The sequence below is a fragment of the Chaetura pelagica genome, unplaced genomic scaffold, assembly GCF_000747805.2.
Source record: "Chaetura pelagica isolate M959 unplaced genomic scaffold, ChaPel_1.0 scaffold302, whole genome shotgun sequence".
NCBI classification, from domain to species: Eukaryota; Metazoa; Chordata; class Aves; order Apodiformes; family Apodidae; genus Chaetura; species Chaetura pelagica.
In genome coordinates this window covers 1796296-1813366 of record NW_009952561.1, presented here as the reverse complement: position 1 = coordinate 1813366, position 17071 = coordinate 1796296, and the positions used below count along the sequence as shown (strand labels likewise).

The window sequence follows — 17071 nt, the reverse complement described above, 5'->3', positions numbered from 1 at the left end:
TGCAGATAGAAGAGACAAGTGGGCAGACAGGGTAGAGGCAGCAGTGTAGCAGGATGCACGGGTGTACTTTGCCAGTCTGGAACAGTGTGGCAACTTGCTTCTTGCCTGTCTTTGTGTCCCAGAAAATACTGTGAGATCAGCACAAGCCCCTTCACTCATTTGCACTTGGGAGTCACCTACTTGCAGCATTTAGCAGCTCGTTCAGATGGGCTGTGGACAAATGTGGCCACCTTTCGCAGAAGGAGGCAATTCTGGGATCCTCCCTTACTTTATCACTGATGTGCAGGAGGAGCTGGTGGGAGCTCCTCCCTGGGTGGGAGTGAGAGCAAGGCACTGCCAGAAGAGATTAGAGCAGGACTCTAACCCCAGCCAGAAGACATAGCAGGATTACTGAACCTCTGACTGCAACCCTTGATATCCAGCCTGAGCCTCTGGTTTTGCAGAACTTCCTCTTTGCTTATTGCCGGCTACAGTACAACGGGCTTGGTCAGGTCGAGGCTTCTCATGTTAGGGTGAAGGGGTTAGGACATTCATCCAGCAGCAGTAACGCTGTGTGGGCTGAAGCTGTGAGAGCAGGAAGGCACCTGTGAATAGAAGAGAAGCCACTAATCGAGGCCAGGAGAGGGAAAGGGAAAAATCTAAAATTTCAGCAGACAAGGGCAGCTTTACCTAAAAGAAAAGAAAGAGAAGGAGAAAAGAAACACAGTCTGATGTGCTGTGCTTTTTTTTACAGTAGAAGGTCTTGGAGCACTTTGCAAGTTCTAGATCTGAGGCTTCTCCCTCAGGGAATTGCTGGCAGCAACTTCCTGACAGTTCACAGCTTGAATGTCCACAAGACATGGAGCATGACAGCCATGCAAGAGGTACACAGTGGCAAGGGAGGCAGTTTATTTTCTCCCCTGGAATAGCTCCTTCCTTAGAAATTGCTATGAAGACAAAGGAGAATGGAAATAACTGCTGCAAATGCCAAAGAAAGGAAAGCCAGGAGAGGCAATCTCTGCATCTGGAAGCAGTTGCTGTACATCCTGGGGCACACGGATAGCAAATGACTGCGGGCATGTGTACAAATACAGAGACTACATGTAGGTTGCCCAAGCTCTGCTTTGTGCTTGTTGGTGAATGGTAACTGTGCAATGTGAGCGTGTTGGGGTCAGGCACGGGGAGTTTTGCTGACTGGGATGTGAGTGTGTATCTTTTTGATACGCACATCTGCTTGTGTCCATAGGGTCTCTGCATTTCGTGCTCCCTTTTGTTCAGGGTCTGGCAGTGACCCAGTTGTTCTTCAGTTCCCTGGCTAATCTAGTCTTGTCTTGCTCTCTGTGACATCCCAAAGTACAGTGAGCTCTTGTGAACAAATGTCCCCTGAGTTACAGGCAGGCAGGCCCAACAGGCATACTGATATCAGAAGGGCAATGTGAGTGCAGAACTATTTCCTTGGCTTTTACCATTTGAGCCGGGCTAACCTGTCTTCTCTGCCTGCATGTGTTGTCTGACTGCTGGTGTCTGATGTCCTGCATCTCTCTGCATCCCTGAAAAGTGCATCCTGAGCAAGGGGAGCAGGAGGGCATTGCCTCTGAACCACTCAAGCCTCCACACATTCTCTGAGGCCCTGGCCCGCAGCGTCCCGAGGGCTGGGAGAGAACAGCGAGCTCTCTCCTCTGTGGCCTGTGTTACCTGTGAAATTCCAGGCTCCTGGACGTGTCTGTGGGGCTGCTCTTTGCGGTTCCCGAGGTGGCACTTGCAGCTCCGACCCACTCCCTGCACTTGGCAGCAGTCATCAGCTTTCTGGAGGCAACTTGGTATTAAATATCCTGTCTGACACAATAATAGAGAGAAAATGAACAAATTCCATTAGTGGCTGGCGATCCCTGCAGGGTCTACGTTGGAGCAAGGAAGGAGCCTGTATTTTTAGATAGAATGCAACTTACTGGCTCTCTCAAAGCTGGGGAGTAGATAACCAAGGAGGGAGAGGGGACACCAGGCTCAGGTTTCAGCTGAAGTGCTGAACTATGGCAGCACGGAAGGGCAGGTCCAGTCCAGGAGTGGCTGTGAGTATACCATGCACTTCTTCATGCCCACAGGGACCTCTGCTTTGCTTTTCTGCTTGCTTTCTGCCTGTGGCCTCTGCTGCTGGGCGTGCTGGGGCTTTGGGAGCCCCTTTGCTGCTGGTGCCTGTAGGGTTTTACCGTTTCAGTCGTAGCAGCTCCATGTGTGTCTCGTGGGTGTCAGAGTCTGGCTTTGCTGTCGAAGGTCCATGCTGTGGCTGGATGCTGGCAGCATAGTTGAGGTGCTGCCCTGTCATTGATCCTGACTCGACATACAGAGGCTTCTAGCAGGGTCTGGAGTCAGAAAAGCTCTTTGCTTTCAACCTGCTGCTTGAAGCTGTCAGTGTTTCCTTGCCAGATCCCAGAGAGCAGGCAAGGCTCAGGGTGCAAATGAGCACTTCCAAGCACCGTGCTGATGCTGCCTTCTGCCTCATATGGCAGGTGATCCCATAAGAGCTGAGCACTGATCATGTTGTGTCTCCTCTGTGCTCACAGCCCTCCACAAAGCTGGCAGCTCTTCTGTGACGAGGGCTCCTCCCAGATGGACAGGGCTCTGCTCTGAGGTGGGAGGCAGCAGAGCCAGCTGGCACCAGACCTGTGGGATCAGCGCGTGTTCCCCCTGCACGTGCAGACTGCGCAGTGGGATGGGGCACGGGGGTGCTGCCCCCCAACACCTGTCCTCCTGCCCCCAGGGCAGCCCCTGAGGGGACATGGCACCTGGACGCTGCTACGGGAGCCTGGGCTGGGCTCTGCGGGGCACAAGGGGGGCCAGGACACCCTGTCTGTGGGGTCTTCCTTCTGCAGGGTGCAGCAGAGCGGTGGGCCCAGGACATGGCAGTGATTTTCTGGGAGGAACAAACTAAGAAGAAGCAGGGTTGGGCAGAAAGGGTGGGCTGTGGGAGGCGGATGGAGGAGAGCAGAAGACAGACAAACTGTGCTGCTCCAAAGCCCAAATTTGAATGGCTGAGGCTGCAAAGAGAAGGGCAGAGAGGAGCCCTGGACCCACATGATGCATCATCCTGCCTACGTCTGCCTCCAGGGCTGTCCTCTGTGGCTGTGCTGCTTCCAGCTCCTGTCCAGGAGCACCCTAATGCTCTGTGCTCCTCCACAGCCAGGCTGTGAGCACTACAGGATGGCCTGGGATGGCTGTAGGCGCTTGTAGCACAGAAAGTCCCTTGTCAGTCCCATTGTGAGTGGTACAAGAGGGCTCCTGATATACTATTGGAGCTGAAGGCAGAGGAGCACATCCTGTGCCCTTTCCATGGGCACCTCATGGCTCTTTGCTGCAGAGAGCTCTTCGGGCTGGACCTAGCAGGCAGGCCACCAGCCCGAGGTGCCAGCCTTACAGAGCCATGTCACTGCATTTCCACCCTGTTGTTCTCCAGTCTGTGAGCCATCCCATGGTCTTTGTTTACTGCCTTATGCTGCTAAGTAGTGGTGCCTTGCCTGGGTGGGTCTGTTTTAGTGGTGCAGGGAGGGACCTTGTTCCTGACAGAAAAGAGTTGTTGCTTTCCTGGCTGGGATGAGCTGCAGACCTTGCATGGCTCTCCTGCCCATCTGGATACTCTTCACTGTGAGTCCAGGTCCCAGACCTGCTTCTTCCTGTCCAATCTAGGGTACCTCAGTCTGTCCCAGTAGTTGCCACCTCGATCTGCCCAGCCTCTGCCTTTTCTGCCTGGTCTCTGTAGTAATGTTCTCTGCAAGCAAGTGAAGAGCTGGCCCCATGCTGGTGATGGGGGAGATCACAGGGACTCTGAGTCTCATGCTTTTTCTTTTTTTCCCCAAGGCTGATGCTGCAACCAGTTTCTTGAGAGCTGCAAGATCCGGGAATCTGGACAAAGCCTTGGATCACCTCAGGAATGGGGTAGATATTAACACCTGTAACCAGGTAGGTGAAACCCACAGGGCTTCTGTACCATCTGTAGTGCATGCAGTGGGTCCCCCAGGCCCAGTGACAGTCATAGCACCCCTTCTTTACCCTGCTTCCATAGGATGGAGGCAGGGAGGTTCCCCTTGCTGTCTTGCACTGCTCTGTGTAGCTGATTGGGAGCATCTGCCCTGATCCTGTCATCCTACCTGTCATGGAGCAGGTTATAAATTGGCTGGTAAATCGTTGCCTGGCAGTGGAAGTTTAAAAACAGTGGGAGAAGCTCCCCTCCTGCACCTGGTGTGCCTGGCTCCTGGTGAATCATCTGGGGGTGAGACAAAAGAAGTGCTGTGGACTGCCATTTAACACCTTGGTGCTGTTAAATGGTGCTGATTTGACACCTTGATGGGAGCACATGGCTACAGCAGTATGAGACACGTCCCTCAGTGATGTCTTTGCTCTGGTTCTTGCCATCTCCCTGAGGTTAGATGGCACTTTGGGGTTTGCTTCTGAGGAATATCAGACCTGTGGGATAGGTCCAACCTCACATGTCCTGTATAGAATAAAGAGGGATATATGTGGTCAGACCTATCTCACAGGCCCTGTATTCTTACTCAAGTGCAGAGACCTTGACATGCCATCTGATCTTCATACTGCCATTCATCCCCTTCATTGCTGCAGTCTGCATCAGTGTCTTCATCATCCACCACTCTCGTGTTGCACATTTCTGCATGCTCCCATCTCATCCATGAGGTGCTGGAGGCCTGAGGATGAGCTGCCAGGACCCTCACCAGCAGGGAACAGTGCTGTGCTGGCACATGGGAGCCAGGAGGGATTCACAGTCTGGTCACAGTCCTGATGGGTCATCCAGAGCAGGGCTCTGCTTTGGCAGAGGCCAAGTGCAAAGTTCCATCTTTTAGTGTTTTTCTGTACGGCAGCATTTGTCACTTTGACAGCCAGCAACTGGGATTTCTGGGAAGCATCTGCAGCACTTAGAGAGGGGGATACAGCACCCTTCTAATTAAGCACATCCTGTGGTGGTTTTGGGTCAGAGGAGCTGTCAAGCCAAAGCAAATGAGCAAACCAGCCTGTATTGTTGTTGGAGCAGAAATATCAATGTGCCGCTGGGAAATTATCTTCTGCAAACATTGCGCTTGATGCTGTAAGGCCAGAGAATAATGATTCCTCACAGGTTTCCAGCATTCAAAAGCTTATTTATGAATCCCTTGCGTAAAAGGGCATATGTGCTGAGGAGAGACACTGAGCATCTGTGGCCTTGCACTCCAGGTGTTTGTTGTATGAGCGTCACTGAGAAAAAGCCCGTGTGTCTGTGGCCACATCCCCGACTTGTGAGCTCATGCAGGTGAGGGTGTCTGTAACCAGATGGAGATGTGTACATGTGTCTTGGTCAAAGAAGCTGGGCTTGACTGAGGTGACGGACTCAGTTCAGCCAGGCCTGGTTTGGGAGTGTTTCCTTTTGGTGGCTCTGTTCTGTGAGTGTTGCAGCATTCTCCCTTCATTTACCCTTTTGTGCTTGAGGCTCTAGGGACTTTGGAGCTAGTGTTCTGAGGAAACCTGTGGATTTTTAGGTTTTTGCTCTTTGTGATGTAATCAGAGTTGAGCAAAAGAATCCGTGACTCTTTGGCTATGATCCTGAATAGCTGGTTCTTTGGATGAGAGAGGGTGAAAAACCATTTTCCAGTATGGTAACACTCCTGAAGCTGTTCTAGGTTTAACTGGAGCATTGAGAGCTGGAACTGGAGTATCACCTGACATTTTCTGTTCCCCTACCTAGTTTGGGGGGTATTAAGCAATTCTGTGAAGTGACCTTCCAGTACTTACAGGAGCCGAAACAGATGGTTGGGAGGTGGAGTATTTGGGCAGGACTGTGTGCTCCCAGGGAGCTGGTGTCTCTCTGCCACATGGCTGCATTGCGTAGGGGTGAGTAAACATAGTGCATCCACCTGGGAGAAGTGAGGGACATGGGAAGTTTGCTTTGTGGGGAAAAGGTGACATCTGAAAATGCCTGCAAGTGTTCAACTTCTTTGCCTGCAAATATCCCAGCCTTGTGGTTCACATCTGTGAAGCGGAGCACAGCGTCAGAAATAATGGAACAGAAGCTATCTTAGCAGTCCCTGGGGTGCTGACTGGCCTGACACCTCCTGCTGACAGCACAGGGATGCTAAAAGGGCACCCAGAGAACCTCAGCCCCAAGAGATGACTAATGCCCCTCTCCCCTCTTTGCTCCCTGCAGAACGGGCTGAACGCCTTGCACCTGGCCTCCAAGGAGGGCCACGTGAAAATGGTGGTGGAGCTGCTGCACAAGGAGATCGTTTTGGAGACAACCACCAAGGTAAGGACAAGAGAGTCTGCTCACATTAATCATTACTCCACACCCTGCCACTGCTGCCAGACACCAGCAGTAGCTGAGCAGTGAATCACCCTGTTTGCTGTCAGCCCTTGGATGGGCTGTGCTGGTGGCAGAGCTGCTCGGCTGGGGCCTGGGGACCAAGTTCTGATTTCAGCACCATCAGAGCTGTGCTGGGCACCTCCAGGTGGGTGAGAGGTTCCTCTGCACCCTGGGGGCTCATGGCAGCTGCTGTGAGCTCAAGAGGGGAGTAACAGAAACCACAACACGTGCTAGTGCTGTCTGTACCTGCATCTCTTCTTGGCACTGGCTGCCAGCTCAGGTCAGCCCTCGCTGTCCCAGGGAGCCCCTGCGTGCTGCAGCACTGAGGTGGCCTTGGTACCGTTTGTCGCAAGCCTGGAGGGCTCCAGTGCTCCGAAAATAACATGTCATTCTCTCCTTGCATCACCATTGCGGGGTGTGGTTCTTTCTCCGTGACAAGTGAGAACACGGTGCGAGCAAGCAGGGCTGACAAATGAGCATCCTCCAGCTCCGTCTGCCGGGCTGTGAGAGCAGGAGGGGTCTGGATCGCCACTCCCCCGGTGCTCGGGCAGGGCTCAGGCAGAGCAGAGCCTGGCGTTCTGCCGCACCACCCAAAGGCACAAGTCGGAAGAGCCTGTGTCTGCATTTTCCAGCCTGCTTCTCTCCCAGCTCTTCTGGGATGCCTTGGCCATCAGGGGTCCCGCTGCAGTTCTGCCTGAAGGCTGCCAACTCAGCTCCCTCTCCTTCCCCTCCTCAGTGCTTGGTGCTGGAGATACACAGAGCCTGACAATGCACACAGCTCTTGCTGCCAGTACCTTCACAGGAAAGATGAAGTCATTCTCTTCCCTGGCCAGCAAATGAGAAGGGTACCTGCCTAGTTTTATAGCAGGGATGGAGCACGGAGCAAGGGCTGAACAGCCCCCACAGGCTTCCCCTGGCGAACTGCTCTGTTTGCATGTGTGTTAACACATGTCAGGGCCATCTTCCCCCAGCATCCCAGGCTGCTCCAGCCCCTGAGCTCTGCTCTGTTGTGTCTTTCAGAAGGGAAACACAGCCCTTCACATTGCCGCCCTTGCTGGACAACAGGATGTGGTGCGGGAACTGGTGAACTATGGGGCCAACGTCAATGCACAGTCACAGGTAGAGTGACATGAGCTGGGGAGGGAAAAGCATCCAGTGTGCATGATGATGATGTCCTCACGGTGGGAACTGTGCCCAACTGCATTTCAGCAGCCCTGTAGTTTCTCTCCAGTCCTGTTCAGAGGCCAGGACTGTGCTGCCAGACTCCTGAAAGAAGAGTGTGCAAGTGGTGGGAGGGAGTTTTGAGGGATATGGTGGAGGGCAAGATGGTCTCTCTGCCGAGGGAGTCCATGGCAGCATGCACAAGCATGCTGAGCTCATCCTGGGAAGACTCAGGGCCAATGCCTCCATGGCACAGCCATGAGGTCTTCAGCAACCATGCAGCTCTGCACACTGTGCCTCCTTCATCCTCTCTCTCTTGGGCTTGGTGGGGCTGGAAGCTCCTCAGCTGTTGCCCGATGAGAGAAACATCTCTGAAGCAAGAAAGAGTAGTGGTAGTGAGTGAAAGGCAGTGTCTTCTGGGTCTACTGTTGTGAAGAAGCCCCTGGTACTTTCTGGGTGTGGGGAGCCTTGGAATCCAGCTCTCTAGAATTTCGCCACTGTTGGGAGTTTTTCCCACCCACACTGTGTATGCTTTTGCCCCAGTTAAATGAGCTGGGTGTGTGGGTGTTGATGGGGTATAGGTCTGCAAGGAGCTTGAGAAACTTGAAGAGTTGTGTTGATGTGCATGTCCCTGTGTTTGCAGAAAGGCTTCACACCACTTTACATGGCAGCACAGGAAAACCACCTGGAAGTTGTCAAGTTCTTGCTGGAAAATGGAGCCAACCAGAATGTAGCCACAGAGGTGAGATCCTTTAGGAGGGCCCTGCGTGTTGGGGCTGCTGTTGAATTTGCCAGGTGCTGCCATGGCTCCTTGGCTCTCCCCCTCTCACCTGCCTCTCCTTGGCAGGACGGCTTCACGCCACTAGCTGTGGCTCTGCAGCAAGGGCATGAGAACGTGGTTGCTCACCTTATAAACTATGGGACAAAGGGTAAGGTCCGCCTGCCCGCCCTGCACATTGCAGCCCGCAATGATGATACTCGCACAGCTGCCGTGCTGCTGCAGAATGACCCCAATGCTGATGTCCTCTCCAAGGTGTGTTGCTTTCCTATCCCATTTCTGGGAGCTTTCCCACATCCCCAGGGAGAACAGCAGCTTGGTATGCTGTATTTATCCATCCTTTTGGCAGGGAGCATGTGTCTGGCTGGGCTGATCCCTCCTTCTTTCCCCTAGACTGGATTTACTCCCTTGCACATTGCAGCCCACTACGAGAATCTCAGTGTGGCCCAATTACTGCTGAATCGTGGAGCCAGTGTCAACTTCACACCTCAGGTGAGTGCCAACTGGGGAGGTTGCTGGGCTGTTACTGCTCCAGCAGCAGAGGACGATGCTGTTACTCCTTTCCGTGTTGGTGCAGTAGCAGCTGCCAAGGTGTGCTCGTGAGGTGGGACCATGCAGAAGGTGGCACACTGATGCTTGTCTGGGCAGTTGCCATTAATATCCATTGTGGGCATTTTCTACTACATCTCCCCTCTGACAGATGCAGCCAGGCATACCTGGAAGCTCTTGGAACCTTTTGTCCAGGCTGAGGGAAAGCTATTGCTGTTGCTGCAGGGCAGAGCTTATAGGCAGTTGGTGTGCCTCTTCTGGTCCCATGGGCACAGTCAAATCCATGAGCTGGCACTTGCCTGTGAGTTCTGTATAGCTTCTGCCCACAGCCTTTAGCTGCAGACAGGAGCAGGTGCTCTTCCTCTCTCCCAGCCTTGCAAAATAAGCTGTTTCCCTGCACTATCTCCAGCAGGGATTTAGCTCTCCCCTGCCCTGTCTCCTTTGCTTGACCCATGCCTCCTTGCAGCCCCATGGGGGAAAGAGAGGGGACTTCTCCCTCTTAACAGTCTGCTGTTCCTTCTGCCAGAATGGGATCACACCTCTGCACATTGCCTCCCGCCGGGGAAACATCATCATGGTACGGCTGCTGCTGGACCGTGGTGCCCAGATAGAGACAAGGACCAAGGTGAGACCATTTCTGAATCACCAGCAAGTCCACGGGCTGTCCCCTCCCACTGCCTGGTGCATACTCTGAGAACATCTCACTGGGGTATGAGGGAAGGTTCCTGATGCAGTAAGGAGATGGACCAGGTGTTTTGCTGGTGCATGTAGAGATGAGAGGAGGCTGCATGGCCACAGTGGTGTGCCCTGGGGGCTGAAGGCAGGCCCAATTTCACCTTCTTTTGCAAACGAGTCCAATATCCCTGTTCCTGTCCTGCCTGAAGGGAGCCTGGCCCTTCCTTGCCCACGCTGAGCCTGTGAACCCTTCTCTCTTGCCAGGATGAGCTGACCCCTCTGCACTGTGCAGCTCGCAATGGGCACGTGCGAATTGCAGAGATCCTGCTGGACCACGGGGCTCCCATTCAAGCCAAAACCAAGGTACCCATGGGACTTGGTGGGGCTGTGCTTGGTGCCAGGTCCCAGGGCAGCACTGGGGGGTAACAGGCTGTGCACAGTTGCTGGATGCCATCCGTGGCTGGACTGGGGCTGCGGCTGAGTTTTTGACCTGTCAAGGGGCAAGGAGCTTCCTGACCTCCTCTATGACCCTAGCTGGAGCCCTTTGCCTGAGGGCTGCATGCTTCAAAGGGACCAGCCCTGAGAAGCAGATGGCCTGGGGACAGCCTGCCCCATGGCAGCAGCTCTTCAGACCCTGCCATCTGCATTCCTCCCCTGTGAGTGTTGGTGAGGGACTTTGGGGCTCTTCTCTAGTGAAGCCCTAGGGAACATGCCGTCTCTTCTGTCCCAGCACTGTGGCCAGGGAGCGGGGCAGGGGCTGGGCAGGCTGCCCAGTGCTCTCCTTGCCCAGCCCTGAGGCCCTGCTCCGTGGTTGCAGAATGGCTTGTCGCCGATCCACATGGCAGCGCAGGGCGACCACCTGGACTGCGTGCGGCTGCTCCTGCAGTACAGCGCCGAGATCGACGACATCACCCTGGACCACCTCACACCGCTGCACGTGGCCGCACACTGTGGGCACCACCGCGTGGCCAAGCTGCTGGTGGAGAAGGGGGCCAAGCCCAACTCCCGAGCCCTCGTGAGTGAGGAGGAGCAAGCAAGGCTGGGGAGGGGAGAGGGACAGTGTTCTGGCAAATGACTGTCCATTTTGTCCATCCCCAGAATGGCTTCACACCCCTCCATATTGCCTGCAAGAAGAACCACATCCGGGTGATGGACCTGCTGCTGAAGACAGGTGCCTCCATCGATGCTGTCACAGAGGTGGGTGAGCTGCAGCCCAGGCACCAGGGACCTCCTTTCTGATTGTTTAGAGCTCTTGGCAGCTCAGGGCCTGTTGAGCCTGGCAGCATCTCCCCACAGCCTCCTCCCTGCAGGGCAAGGGTACTGCAGGGGAGGCAGCAGCTTTCCATGTTGCCCTCAGCTCACCTGCCAGGCTGCTCAGGCCAGGCTGGGGACCCAGAGTTTGCCTCTGTGCATTGGGGAGGGAGAGCAAGGGGCAGGAAGAGATGTTGGCCAGGCCACCAGCCCCAGTCTTGGCTCCAGACCCCTTTCTCTTTACAGTCTGGCCTGACTCCCCTGCATGTGGCTGCCTTCATGGGGCACCTCCCCATCGTCAAGACTCTGCTGCAGCGTGGAGCCTCTCCTAATGTGTCCAATGTGGTGAGTCTCACTCTGGCTAGGGCTGGGGGAACTCAACATGGCAGGAGGTGGGGATTGCCCAAGCCCTGCTCTTTCTGCTCTCCTGAGCAATGCTTGGTGCCCCTTGCTTCTTGCTGGCAGGAGAATGCGGTAGGGGCTAGAAAAGGTGGTGGGCACTGCACTCCTGTGCTCAGAGTAGAGGAGTGACTGCAGGAAAGCATATCCCCTCCTACCCGTCACCTCTTCATCCTTTCCTTGGTGCAGAAAGTGGAGACACCCCTGCACATGGCAGCCAGAGCTGGGCACACGGATGTGGCAAAGTATCTGCTGCAGAACAAAGCCAAAGCCAACGCCAAGGCCAAGGTAGGTGCAGAGAACCTGTGTCATAGTGCTTCTCTGGTAACAGTTGGTGCTGCTTTCTTCTCTCTCACCTGCCCAGAGCCTAGCCTGTCAGGGGCTGTGTAACAGCAGGAGCAGCGCCCTTTGGCATGGTGAGCAAGGAACTGGTCCAGATCTGCTTAAAATAGCTTCTCTGCCTCCCTTGCAGGATGACCAGACTCCTCTGCACTGTGCAGCACGCATCGGCCACACTGGCATGGTCAAACTGCTGCTGGAGAACAATGCCAACCCCAACCTGGCCACAACAGCAGGGCACACACCCCTGCACATCACCGCCAGAGAGGGACATGTGGACACAGCCCTGGCCCTGCTGGAGAAGGGGGCCCTGCAGACCTGCATGACCAAGGTAGGCTGCTGTGCCACTGCCCCTGAAGGCGTGACCTGGCTGGGCAGGCTGGTGGCACAGTATCCCTATCACAGGAGGGGCAGCCTCCTCCTGTGCTACAGCACGTGCCAGTGCTCTCCTCCTCATCCCTGAACACCCCGTGATGGACTGCCTTTGTCCTCAGAAAGGATTTACCCCTCTCCACGTTGCGGCCAAGTATGGGAAGGTGGATGTGGCAGAGCTGTTGCTGGCTCATGATGCTCATCCCAATGCAGCAGGGAAGGTGAGTGCTGCTCGTGTGGCAGTCGGAGGAGGGTTGTGGTATGAGGAGAATCCCTGCCTCACCTATCCATGCCCTCTCTCCTCTGCAGAACGGCCTGACCCCACTACATGTGGCTGTGCACCACAACAACCTGGAGATCGTCAAGCTGCTGCTTCCCAAGGGGAGCTCCCCACACAGCTCAGCCTGGGTAAGGCTGGACTGAGTGTCCATGGGAGAGTGGGGATGTGAGGTGTGTCCAGGGCATGCCAGCCTGGGGCCAGCATCGCCCCACAGCCCTGACACTCAGGGGTGTATGAGGGACCTGTCACCACCAGCCACACTCCATGCCTGTCTCTTGCACCAGCAGACAGGCAGTGTCAGGGACAGTCCCTACTGGCAGCCTTGTGGCTGTTGCTTGGGGACATGTTTCCATGGCAAGCCCTGCGGAGCAGTGCTGTGGTCTGACAGTTTGGGAAAGCACACGAGTGTTTGCATGCAGCTGTGAGGCAGAGAGTCAGAAAACCCACAAGCTCATGAGAGTCACCTTGCTCTGCCTGAGCGTGGGGAGCATGTCCCCAAAGCGCAGACCAGCAGCCTCGGGTTCCACCTGGTTTGCTGAAGCTGCTGCTGCCGCCGGTACCGGTGCCAACCCCCCATGTCCCCCAGCTGCCAGCTGCTCTGCAGTCCCTGCCTGAAATACTCATCCTGCATGTTCTGAGTTCTGCTCCACATCTCAGCCAGACATGTTCTGGAGGTGTTTGCCTGCCCTGGCCTTGCACAGCTCCAGGTGCCTGAATGCTGCTGTAGAAATTTGTGTGTGGAAAACTCCAGGAGAAGCGATGCCAGTCAAACGTGAACCAGGAGGTCTTTGAAACCCCTGTTGTGATTTGGCTGAGATTTGGCCTCAGAATCAGGGCTAGTTGCTGTCAGGGAGATGGTTTAAGTTTGAGTCTTCACCCCTGAGCTCTGGAGGCAACTAGGAAGGGCAGGCCTGGCCTGGAGAGGCAAGGTGGCACCTTCTGTCCCTCCTGGTTTGCTCGTCAGGGGCTGAGGACTGCAATGAGCCTCTCTCTCTGCAGAACGGGTACACCCCCCTGCACATTGCAGCCAAGCAGAACCAGATGGAGGTGGCCAGCAGTTTGCTGCAGTACGGGGCTTCTGCGAATGCAGAGTCTGTGCAGGGAGTCACCCCCCTACACCTGGCTTCCCAGGAGGGGCATGCGGACATGGTGACACTGCTCTTCTCCAAACAAGCCAACGGCGACCTGGGCAACAAGGTAAGTTGTCCCTGTTAATCCTGCCAGGCTAGAGGCAAACACCCAGCAGGCAGTAGGATTGGGGGTTAGTCCAGGCCCTGGTGCCTCTCTGCAGTCAGACAGTGATGGCTGAAATGCACAATGTAGGTCAGTTTGCCAGGGTGGAGACCACACTTAGAGTTCGTGCTGGCAGAGCTGCAGAGATGGCATTGCCACCATGATGAGACCTCTTCTGTTTGCAGAGTGGCCTGACTCCTCTCCATCTCGTGGCCCAGGAGGGACATGTGCTGGTTGCTGATGTTCTGGTGAAACATGGAGTCACAGTGGATGCAACAACCAGGGTAAAGTCCTGCATTGACCCTGGCTGTGGTGAAAAAAGTGGGGGAATTACCTCTAGGCCTGTTCCAGGAGGAGCATTTCTTTTGTTTTACTTTGTGCAAGACTCTTCCCCTCACAGGCAGTCTTAGTATCATGTCTGTACCCTGGGAACTCCTCTTCCTCCCACCTCCCTGGAGGGATGACTCTTGCCTGCTCCTACAGCTCACCCCTCTACCCCCAGGGAATAATGTGGTGTGGTCTGGAGTGTGCCTTCTGTTCTGGTCCTGAGCTCTCAGGCAGCACCTGCACATTTACCCCACCTTCATCCATGGGGACTTGCCCATGGGAAGAGCATACCCAAGCTGAAAGGGCAGGAAACACTGTTGAGGGCAGCCTGAGACCTGATCTTGTCTTTCAGATGGGCTATACCCCACTACATGTGGCCAGCCACTATGGGAACATCAAGTTGGCAAAGTTTTTGCTGCAACACCAGGCTGATGTCAATGCCAAGACTAAGGTACAGAGATGTTCTGCGCTCCAAGGACCCTTCTGCCCTAGGCAATAGCATGCAGGTTGATGGGGAAGGCTTGGCCTCCATCCCTGGTCAAGTGCTGGGTTCTGCAGAGCCCTTTGATTACCCCGAGAGAGAGGGAGCTGCCCTCATGCTTCAGGCATGAAACACAGTATGAGGCCCAGGGGCATTTCTGGGGCATCAGATACCCAGAACTGATGGCAGCACCCTGTGTCCCTCCTCTGCAGCTGGGCTACACCCCTCTGCACCAGGCAGCACAGCAGGGCCACACGGACGTGGTGACACTGCTGCTGAAGCATGGGGCCTCTCCCAATGAGATCAGCACAGTGAGTATGGTGCTCACCCTCACCTCCTCTCCCTGTGGCAAGCTTGGGCGTCTGCTCAGGCTTCCTTGTGGCTGCTGCTCACCCAGTGCTTCTGCCTTGCACAGAATGGCACCACTCCCCTGGCCATTGCAAAGCGGCTCGGCTACATTTCTGTCACAGATGTGCTCAAGATCGTCACAGAGGAAACTGACATCCCGGTGAGACCCTGGGGACTGGGACCAGAACCCTGTGGAGGAGGGCTGGGACTGGGACCAGCCAGGCAAATGTCAGCCAGGCCCAGGCAGGGCCAGCACTGGTGGTTGGGTCCCCAGCCCAGGCATGAGGAGGGGGCTGCTGGTGGCTGCTCAGCCAAGGGCTGGTCTCACCTGACTCTGCTCTGCACCTACAGGCAGTCGGTGACAAGCACCGCATGAGCTTCCCGGAGACGGTAGACGAGATTCTGGATGTGTCAGAGGATGAAGGTGAGGGGCTGGAGCTGGGTCACACCACCCCAGAGATCTGCTGGCTGGGCCAGGGTGGCAGGCAGCAGCCCTAGGACAGGCACTGGGCGTCCTGCTGGCTGGGCTCGGGAAGCTGTGTGGCTCCACCATGGTCTTGCGGAGAGGATGAAGGGAGACCAGCAGACTCCTGGGGTGGTACCTCCTGGCCCAGGTGCTTCCCTGCACCACGCAGGAAGGATGTGCCTGGAGCCAATGTGCAGGAGCCCTTGGGCATGCAAAGTCCCCACTGTGCCCTGCTCCACCAGGTGGTACCAGCTCTCAGCCCAGCTGCAGCTGGTCCACTCCTGCTCCCTCCCACCAAGACCTCACTTTTGCCTCTTCTTACTTTGCAGGCACTGCTCATGTCACAGTAATGGGTATGAAATGTGTCCCCCTGCCCAGCTCGATGGCCCATTTCACCCCATGGCCACTAACCATCCGCACGCCACCTCCATCTGCTAAGCCCTGCTGCTGGGCTGGTGCAGGCCCCACCATCGCCCTGCCCGTCTGTGTCTGTGCTGCTTGCTGTGGTGTGACTGCATGAAAGGGACTGTCCCCCACTGCGGGGCAGCCCTGGCTCCCTGTCAACCCCAGGCCCTGTCCCTGGTGGGCAGAAGAGCCTGGTTCTGTGACAAACTCCAGTGCCCCTCTAAAACCACCCTGTGCCATCATGGCCAGGGCAGGAACTAACCTGAGTGCTCGAAGGTCTCCGTGCTGCTACAGTTCCCCCTTCAACACTGGGGCTTTGGAAGGTATAGGACTCCTTCCTGTAGGGCATTGGCAAGAGCCATACCCTGGTGAGCTCCTTAGCAGGTGTTAATTGGGCCATCAGGCAGTCCTGGCTGGGCATGTGCCTCCAAGAGGGGTGCATAGATGCATTCAGCAGTGTTATGACATTCTTCCGATGTGTGTGTGACCAGCAGTGAGAGCAGAGACTGGCCCTTGCTCCAGCCCTGAGGTGGGATGGAGACAAGGGCTGGATGTCTGTGCTACCTGGTCCTGCCTCTCTGCAAGCTGAGCCAGCTCTTGGTTTCAGAGGAGGAGCTGATCGCACCAAAGTCCAGGACACCCGATCCCAGACATCAGGAGAGCAAGAGGGAGATGCTGGAGTTTGTGACCACAACGACACTGGAGCAAATGTAATAGGCACTGGACGGTGGGGAGGGAGTGGGTACAGGGCACAGGGCTAGTCTGATGTTGGGCTGGGATGCCAGAAGGGCAGGGACACCCCTGGGCAAGGAATGGTTCGCAGTCCCCACTGTCTAGCATAGCAGGCAAAGCTAGTTTTTTCCTGCATCAGTGCATGGGGCTGCTGCTGAGTTTGCCTTTGTTCGGTGGCCCTAGGATTCCCTGGGGATGGCTGGGGGCTGAGGGGCCCAGGCCTGCCACTTCAGTGGCTCTCACTGCCCTCTTCTGCCAGGGTGGAGTCTCCAGCTGTCCTGCAAGTCCCCTGTGTCCCACCTGAGACTGTGGTGACCAGAGCAGAGGAGACTGAGCAGGTAGGACCTGTGGAGACAGAACCTGAGCAAGTCAGCCTGCTGCATGCACCCTCGGTGTCCCCACAGGAGGTGAGCATGAGACACAGCCCCCCCCCAGATTCCCTGCCTGGGAAGTGCCCCCATCACCACCAACCCAAAACATGGAGTGGGTGGTGGGGATGGACCCAGGGATTACAGGACTGTCCAGGGTGGGTTATGAGCTTGTGGAGAAGTGGGCAGGCTCAGCACCCGCAGATTAGACCGTGTGCTCATGGATGCTCTTCTCTGCCTTACACAGCCCTCCAAGGAGTTTGACGAGGACTCACTGATCCCTAGCAGTCCTGCCACTGAGACCTCAGATAACATCAGCCCAGTGGCCAGCCCCGTGCACACAGGGTGAGTGCCCAGCCCGTGCAGTACATGCACACTCTTCTGTGCATGAGTCAGCTGCAAAGTGCCCACCTGCCCACACCTCTCCCCGAGCCAGGTTCCTGGTGAGCTTCATGGTGGATGCCCGTGGTGGCTCCATGCGGGGCAGCCGGCACCATGGCCTGCGCGTGGTCATCCCACCCCGCGCCTGCGCCGCGCCGACCCGCATCACCTGCCGCCTGGTGAAGCCCCAGAAGCTGCCTGCCC

At 55.9% G+C, this 17071-nt stretch overlaps 1 protein-coding gene across 1 annotated transcript in view; it reads left to right on the top strand.

Annotated features, from left to right (window-relative positions):
• The window catches only part of ANK1 (ankyrin 1, erythrocytic), a 57087-nt gene that overhangs the window by 27044 nt on the left and 12972 nt on the right, over window positions 1–17071 (top strand). Inside the window, exons 2-27 of the mRNA XM_009993272.1 lie at window positions 3832–3933; window positions 6167–6265; window positions 7343–7441; window positions 8127–8225; window positions 8331–8516; window positions 8655–8753; window positions 9337–9435; window positions 9750–9848; window positions 10303–10500; window positions 10584–10682; window positions 10983–11081; window positions 11325–11423; window positions 11608–11805; window positions 11969–12067; window positions 12156–12254; window positions 13126–13323; window positions 13545–13643; window positions 14039–14137; window positions 14380–14478; window positions 14583–14675; window positions 14867–14939; window positions 15311–15334; window positions 15994–16096; window positions 16378–16456; window positions 16734–16831; window positions 16923–17067. Coding sequence (XP_009991574.1) covers window positions 3832–3933; window positions 6167–6265; window positions 7343–7441; window positions 8127–8225; window positions 8331–8516; window positions 8655–8753; window positions 9337–9435; window positions 9750–9848; window positions 10303–10500; window positions 10584–10682; window positions 10983–11081; window positions 11325–11423; window positions 11608–11805; window positions 11969–12067; window positions 12156–12254; window positions 13126–13323; window positions 13545–13643; window positions 14039–14137; window positions 14380–14478; window positions 14583–14675; window positions 14867–14939; window positions 15311–15334; window positions 15994–16096; window positions 16378–16456; window positions 16734–16831; window positions 16923–17067 — 2883 coding nt within the window. The remainder of the gene's footprint in view (window positions 1–3831; window positions 3934–6166; window positions 6266–7342; window positions 7442–8126; window positions 8226–8330; window positions 8517–8654; window positions 8754–9336; window positions 9436–9749; window positions 9849–10302; window positions 10501–10583; window positions 10683–10982; window positions 11082–11324; window positions 11424–11607; window positions 11806–11968; window positions 12068–12155; window positions 12255–13125; window positions 13324–13544; window positions 13644–14038; window positions 14138–14379; window positions 14479–14582; window positions 14676–14866; window positions 14940–15310; window positions 15335–15993; window positions 16097–16377; window positions 16457–16733; window positions 16832–16922; window positions 17068–17071) is intronic.